The sequence below is a fragment of the Zingiber officinale genome, chromosome 1A, assembly GCF_018446385.1.
Source record: "Zingiber officinale cultivar Zhangliang chromosome 1A, Zo_v1.1, whole genome shotgun sequence".
Taxonomy (NCBI): domain Eukaryota; kingdom Viridiplantae; phylum Streptophyta; class Magnoliopsida; order Zingiberales; family Zingiberaceae; genus Zingiber; species Zingiber officinale.
Window position 1 is genome coordinate 141962751 of NC_055987.1, and position 8056 is coordinate 141970806.

At 38.2% G+C, this 8056-nt stretch overlaps 1 protein-coding gene across 1 annotated transcript; it reads left to right on the plus strand.

The window, feature by feature from the left end:
• Positions 1-4143: 4143 nt before the first annotated feature.
• LOC122010515 (MYB-like transcription factor ETC3) lies at positions 4144-5094 on the plus strand. Its single transcript, XM_042567050.1, has 2 exons — positions 4144-4422; positions 4703-5094. The coding sequence occupies exons 1-2, from the start codon at positions 4346-4348 to the stop codon at positions 4905-4907; spliced, it is 282 nt and encodes a 93-aa protein (XP_042422984.1). The 5' UTR covers positions 4144-4345; the 3' UTR covers positions 4908-5094.
• Positions 5095-8056: the final 2962 nt, after the last annotated feature.

Below are 8056 nucleotides of genomic sequence, written 5' to 3' on the forward strand. Positions count from 1 at the left end.
CCTAGTGAGTGAAGCTAGGTGGAGGAAGTCTTGGTGAGTGAAGTCAGGCAATGGAAATCCTAGTGAGTGAAGCTAGACAACCCTAGGTTATACTTGAATTCTGTTAATATTATGCTAACTCAGTGTTGCAGGGAAGCTCAACAAGGTCGACGGGCTGACCAGGTAGCTTACACGAAATCTAATTACTACTCTATTCTTTAACTGTGCTAACACTTTATTTTACAGGGTAGTTTGCATTTTGCCTCAGACTAACTCTTTTTTGCAGGTTGATGAAAAGTGGAGGTCTGGGCGCCCGAAATGTAAAATCTATCCCCAACGAGCTTCGCCATGTGGAGCGCCCTGGTTGGCTCGGCTACATCATATTCAGGGCGCCCGAAGGGATCCAGATGCTCGAAGGGATCCAGGTGCCCCGAACCTCCTATATAAGGAGGGTAAAGGCTGGAGTCAAAGTACAACTACAACAAGATCCTTCAACGCTAGCCGTAGTGCTCTGTTATGCTCCTGCGACTCCACGACCGACAGAGTGCTTTTCCGTTTCCTTATTTACATTGTCGGTATTATTTTTTTTGCATTCCTGTAATTTAATTTGTAATCAATCTTCCGAATTGCTAGTGGATTGCCCAACAAAAGCAGTCGACGAGTGCGGGCCTTGGAGTAGGAGTCGTCGAAGGCTCCGAACCAAGTAAAAAATACTTGTGTTAGCATTGTTATGTTTTTCGCTTATTCCGCTGTGTGCTTATGTAAACGACCACCCTCCTTACTACTACTCTCTAAGGGTGGACGCTACTTAACTACTCATTCTACTTAACTGATATTGCTTACTCTAAAGATAGTAACACTTAACCCCCTTTAACTGATCCGGAAAATAAGAACAGAACATGTAACTTACAGTAACTAATGCATGCAATTCAAGTGTAATGACTGTATCATATTAAAATTTTCAGGCAACCTTAGCTAACAATAAGGAAAATAGTTAACCCATCAATGAATCCCCTAGCAGCACGAAATAGAAAATCCGATTCCAAAATTTTCTTATCAACTTAAATAAGGAATTAATCTTAATAAATTCTTTAGCAAGGTCCTAAGGCTTCCATAGTTCAGACATCACACATCCATCCCACACCTCCTTGTCGCCTTCCTTCACTGTAGCTTTCCTTTTCCTTTATCTGCAGTAAGAGGAAATGCAACTATAAGCGGATGCTTAGTAAGCGCTATCTAACTCGCAAAACTGGGATATGCACATGTACAAAAAGGAATCTAGAAACTAAATGCTTTAAAAGAAAAGCTGCTCATGCTCATCTAATAGCAAAGGAACCGAAATCAAAGAAATCAATACTACAAAACTAAAGGACCGGCTGGTCATACCTGTCAAGCTAACAGAGGAATCAAAACAGACTGAAATGTTAAACATGTAAGGCTGCTCATGCTTGCAAATAACAGTAAGAAAGTCTAAACAGCATGCTAGAATAAAAGAGCTAAACTTCATGGTTTTTAAACCTATGTGAAGCTTATTTCATTTATTCCCAAACTTATACTCTTATATTTCAAAATAATAATCTCTTGGGCCCAGGCTTAGTACTATTGCGCGCTCCCTAATAGAAACCGAGGTAGCGAGCTACCAGTCCTAGGAGGGTAAAGACCTCGGTCTTACCAGGGCCAAGACCTCGGAATTGGTCAACTGGATTTATTTAACGATAACCTCGGAAGTCAGGTACTAGCCTTTTCAAATAAAATACATATTATCTTTAAATACTCCTAAAATGAAGTGCCTCGGCATTTCTTCAAACACTTGGTGTACGTTTGATCTCAAATTCTGGAATTTGGGATTAAATTAAATCCTTGGTCTTTTCTTAATTATAACTACTCAAATATGTGATCTGTTCATGCTCAATAACTCAACACGAACTAAAAACAAGCAAACTGAGATGCTAAAGGAACATCTAAAACACAGGTTCAAGCAAACTACATGCTGGAGCGTAGGTAAGGCCGTCCGTACTAATTGAAAAGCAGAAAAGGTCTAAACGACATGGTTCAAGTAAAACTGTTCTTATTCATTGCAGTAACAGAGCAAACCAACATGGTATATTTAAAACACAGGTTGTTCATACTCCCTAAATCAGTAACAAAACTAAAAACTGAAATACTAACATGCACAATCAAGAAAGCAAGGAAACTCAACTAACGTGCTAAGGGTAAGGGGTTGTTCGTACCCCATAAATAGCAAAAGAAAATCTAAACTTGCTGGAATTAGACTTCTATTAATTGTCTGTTGAAAAACTCAAACTAAAGAAGGAAACAAAGATCCGAAAACTACTCCTACTGCAGGCGAGAGCACTTACCTATGTGTTCTTGAACTTACAGCCGAGAAGAGAAGCTTCTAGGGTTTCAGAGGGCTTGAAATCTCGGCCTCTTCTTTGTGCCTACGAGTTCTCCTCGACGAGAGAGTCTCGAATCTGTGAAGATCTCACGGAATTACCCCTTGGTCGTCCGCCGGAGACGAAGCCCTAGCTTCGGCTTCGTTTTCGCCCGAGCAGCGCCGTCGCACGCGAGAGAGGAGAGGATGAGAGGGTTTTGGTCGTGAGGAAATAACCCGATTCCTTTTTATACCAATAGGTATTCTCGGTTTCAGTTATTACTTAAATTTATTTCGCCATTACTTTAATCACGAAACACCTGCTTGAGCACTTGGCTATTGCGCGCTTAAGTTATGGATCGAGTCGCAGGTCGGGTTCGAATCTCTTTATTTTTTGCAACTTCTTTCTTTTGGTAAAAATACCAAACGAACTCCGAAAATTTCATAAAAATACTCTAAAAATTCCTAAAAATCTCTAGAATATTCCTAAAGCATTTCTAAACATTTATAAGCACTTTTAGAACTCCAAACAATGAAATTTGGGGTGTTACAACTTACTCGATAGTTTTTTAAAAAAAATCGATATTCATCCCCCTCTAGCGAAACTCATCGATCCAACACAAGCTTGTTTGATAAGGTAACCAAGCCGAGTTGAACCGAGCTTAAAATGAACCAAGTTTTTGAAATGAGTGTTCAAGCTTGGCTTGATTTATTTTTTTTTACGAGTTTGAGCTTGTTTGAAGCTTGGCTTAAGCTTGATTCGTTTAGATGTTATCAAGCTCTCAATTCAAAATGGTAGATCCACTACCTTAGCGGCCCCCCTAGTGTCGGCCCCACGGATACGGAGGGAGGTTCATGCAGGTACACAAGCCATAGGCGTATTGCAGGGTAAACCCCAGGTCGTCAGTTCCCGAGAATCGACCCCTGGCCATTACGCCAGAGATACCATGCGCCCACAGTCTGTGCTACGCCCTGGGGCATCAAACTCTCAATTCAAGCTTGGCTTGAGCTTGGTTCGTTTAGATGTTATCAAACTCTCAATTCAACCTTGTTTGATTGTTTGAAACTTTTAGTTGTTTAAATAGTTATTGAGTTTGATAATTTAAATTTATTTATTTTATTTTATTATTTATTTAACATATTGAAAAGAGTTTTATTAATAAATATGATTTGTAAACATTGTTCACGAACATTAACAAGCTGAACACATATGTGTTCAAATTTATTTGTTTAGATTAACGAGTTGTTCAAGTTTGTTTGTTTAATTAATCTTCTGTATATTGAATGAACATAAATAAGTTCTTATTAAAGCGAATATCAAACTTGTTCACGAACGCTTGATTCATTTATAACCTTATTTTTAAGCAATAGCATAGTGTAACAATCTATTAGGATGTATTATGCTGTAAATAGGGTAAAAATGATATTGGGTATGATAATTTAAAAATTAAGGTGATTTGAATATTTTAAAATTTTAGCTACACCGTAATTTACCTACAAATGTAAATAAAAAGGAGTGGCCCCATGTTAATCAATGACTTTGTAATTCGGAGGTACATGTAACAGATAACTTTTTTACCTTTCGTATCTCCGTTAATTCGCCCTAGATTAATATAAAGAAGATAAATAACTATTAATTATTAATATAAATGACCAAAGTACAAAGAAAAACTCGGACACGTCAAATTTCAATCCAACATCTCATAATTTGGAGACATGACAGTAGGACCGCGTGGCCAGTCATGTACAGGTCCTCGATGTCTTTATACTACTGGCAGCAAAACACGAAAGCGCACCATCTCTCGATTCCCACTTCCGCCATTTCCCCTTCAGAGAAGCTAGCCATGGAGAATCGCAGTCTCAGCCAGTCGAGGATTTCCAAGGCCGCACGCTGCACATCTTGCTTCGCTTCTCCATTTGATCGTTCTATATATTTCTGCAATCTGTTGGATGAGCCATGACTGTTAACTGATCTGTGCAGAGGTAAGCAGCATGGAGTGGGAGTTCATCGACATGTCAGAGCAAGAGAAAGACCTCGTTCACAGGATGTATAGACTCGTCGGAGACAGGTAAAGATCTCGGCTACCTCGTCATCGAGTTCATCGACTGTTTTTTTTTAGTTATGATACTAAATCATGGATCCTCGGTTTCTTTCTCTTTTATTTATCGCATTGATTTTTCCCATTCAAACTGCATGAATATCAGGAGCACGCAATTCCGATGCCTGTAAAAACAAAGATATATATATCATTCTACAAAGACCATTCTCTTACTGCATTCAGGCATGTTAAAATATTGAGCACCCGAAGCTCTTGGCAGATCGCTTAAATGCCCGGTGATTGTGTGTAGGTGGTCACTGATAGCCGCTCGAATCCCCGGGCGTACGCCTGAAGCAATAGAACGGTTCTGGAAAATGGCTTACGATGCTTGTTTCGCTGAAAGGAGGCTAAAGAGAAGAACGAGAACGTCAAGCGACCATGGAAATGGAGACGCAAGGCAGACAGATGCCCCACCTGAAACGAATGTTCAGCTACCACTGAATAACATTAAATAAGAGGGACCAAACTCATTAACGCACTGGGAGGAGGTGAAGGAAGGAGTAAGAAATTTGAAATATTGTTTGGGAAGGAGTGAGTTAAGTAAAAGAAAGGTTAACCTTATTTACCTATCAAATAAAAGAATTTCTAACATACCGTTTTGGATGTAAGTAAAGGCAAGAAGAATTAAAAAATATATATATATTCTAATTTTACTCGTATTTTATTATATTAATTATAAAAAGTTATTATTTTAGATATTCTATGTGTCACGATTAAAAAATTGCTCGCACCACTCGGTTCTCATCGTCCGATGCTCACATTATGTCGTCGTCGACGTGGACATTGACGTTGACATTGACACAGATTTTGACATCGACTTTAATACCGACTTTGATGTCGATGTCGATTTTAACATTGACATCGACTTCGATGCCGATATTGACATTGACGTCAACTTTAATAAATGACCTACAAATATTTTAATATATAAATTTTAATCAATAAATACATACAAGATACATTAGATTCTTGAACGCATAAATTTTTAATAAAAATAAAAATATTTTAAAATTTTATATATTTAATTTTCATTATCCTTATTTTCCTTTTAAATACAGTGAAATAAAAAAAAAAAAGATAAATACTTCATATCCTCTCTCTTTTCCTTCCTAATAATAAATCTTTACTTAGGGTTAAGATGCTATTTTTTAAAAAATATTTTACAAACAAAGGCAACTGCCCAAATGCTTGAATCGAGCGAAAGGTTTTTATTTTGTCTTTTATTCCAATGGCAATTCCCCACTTAACACTTCAGTTATAATTATTGTAATAATGATAATTTCCGTGTAATTTGAATACCCTATTAAATCATTTTTATATATTAATTTTTTTCAAACTCACTAATTTAATTAATCTATTTTTTAATTATATATATTTTTAATATAATATTTATTTTTGTTGAAATGATAATTAGAAGGAGAGGAGATGTTTAAGAGCATCTACCGTGGTTTGACCTCTTTCAGAGTTTTTTCATTATTATATTCATGTCACATCAAAAATAAAAATTCACACATATATCTCCCCACTGTATATAAAAAAAAAAACTTCTGAATAATTTTTTTTATGAATTCCATTTTTTTTTTAAACTTCAACATCATATATCTTTTTTCTAATTAAAAAATAGTTTTAGTATTATATTTAAATTTAAAAATTATATTAACTAAAAAATAAAAAGTGAATGAGTCATTGTTGATTTTTTTTTTTTAAGCTGCCAGTTAACAATGGATTGTTCTAATATATGTAGATGCTCTAATAAAAGTGGCATGACACTGGCACACGGTTGTTTTGGCCGAGTGAACGTAGCAAGAGTGTAGAGTAGTTCCGGTCGAGCAGACGCACACAACGAAGTCCTGATCGAGCAGACGGGACATAAGGACAGAGGAGTCCCGATCGAGCGGCCTGCCCGCTCAGCCGAACAACATACTCTCTCTGTTATCCATCGACCTCCTTTTAGGAGTAAGTGACACTTACACCTGACATGGTCAATTGTCACTTCAGAGATATGCTCGGCCTATTAAGGTACTGTGTGAGGAACACTTTAATGACAAGTCTTTTCAGAGGAAATTTTGAGAAGCGTGCTCACCTTGGGGAGCGTGCACACGTGCTACAAGAGCTCTATATAAAGGGGGTCCAAGCATCAGCGGAGGTATGCAATATTCACTATTTGCGCTACAGTTCTTGTTACTCTGCCTTATACTTCATCGTCGGTGACTGACTTGAGCGTCGGAGGGTCAATGCTGGAGACCCCTTCCCTTGCTCGGTACTGACATCATCTGTGTTGTAGGTCGGAGCGGAGTTTACAAATGGTCAGCAGGAACGCCTAGGGCTGTAAATGAACCAAGCGTTCGTGAATAAGTTTGGTGTTCGGCTTGGTAAGAGTTTGTTTATGTTCATTCAATATACATAAGATTAATTAAACAAACAAGCTTGAACAGCTCGTTAAACTAAACAAATAAGCTTGAACACATATGTGTTCAGCTCGTTAACGTTCGTGAACAATATTCACGAACTATATTTATTAATAAAACCTTTTTCAATATGCTAAATAAATAATAAAATAAAATAAATAAATTTAAATTATCAATCTTAATAACCAATCAAACAATTAAAAGTTTCAAACAATCAAACAAGCTTGAATTGAGAGCATGATAACATCTAAATGAATCAAGCTCAAGTCAAGCTCGAACCAAGCTCAAGCCAAGCTTGAATTGACAACTTGATAACATCTAAAGGAACTAAGCTCAAGCCAAGCTTGAATTGACAGCTTGATAACATCTAAACGAACCAAGCTCAAGTCAAGCTCCAAACAAGCTCAAGCTCATAAAAAATAAACCAAGCCAAGCTTGAACACTCATTTTAAAAGTTTGGTTCATTTTAAGCTCGGCTCGGCTCAGTTCGGTTATTTTATCAAACAAGTTGAACACCCCAAACGCAGCTAGCGAGAAGGATGACACGGGAAAGAGTCGACAGGCTCGGTGCGTCTGAGGGACGAGGTGCTATGAAAGAGTACGCGGACAAACGAGAAGGAGGCACACAACGTTTCCGAAGGCGCGAGAAACCAGGAGCAGAAGTTTGCTTGACAAGGCCAGAAGTTGGGTTCGGGTGAGTGTTATTTCAAATGGCCGAGATCACCAAAGCAAGAGAAACCGGAGTGGAAGACCCGGACCGAGGCGAGCGAAACCAGAGCGGAAGGCCTAGATTGGAAAAAGTCAACTTGGTTGACTTTCCTGAGTCTGGTCAGTTCGAGCGCCTGGACTCCTGGCGCCTGGAACCCTTCCGGGCGCTCGGAAGCGGATTTTATCTGAATCACGTTTAACCGTGATTCATTGCGAAGAGGATAAAATTTTATCCCCCTCCAAGCTCCTGGAACTCTTTCAGGCGCCCCGAGCAGGGCTATATAAGTAGCCCTGCTCCCAAAGCTAAAGCACAACCAGAAATATCCAAACAACACTTGTGCGCTTTTCTTTTTCTGTTTTAGCTTTGTCGTATTGTGCGTTCATTACTGTAAAGAAGCTTCTCCGCCTGAAGGAGATTTTTTTAATGCGCTTTAACTTTCTTGGATTAACAACCTCCTTGGTTGTAACCAAGTAACTTCTCGGTACCT

Coding starts and splice junctions, on each gene's coding strand:
- LOC122010515 (XM_042567050.1), top strand. CDS start 4,346: ATGGAGTGGGAGTTCATCGACATGTCAGAGCAAGAGAAAGACCTCGTT. Junction 4,423..4,702: donor TATAGACTCGTCGGAGACAG/GTAAAGATCTCG, acceptor GATTGTGTGTAG/GTGGTCACTGATAGCCGCTC.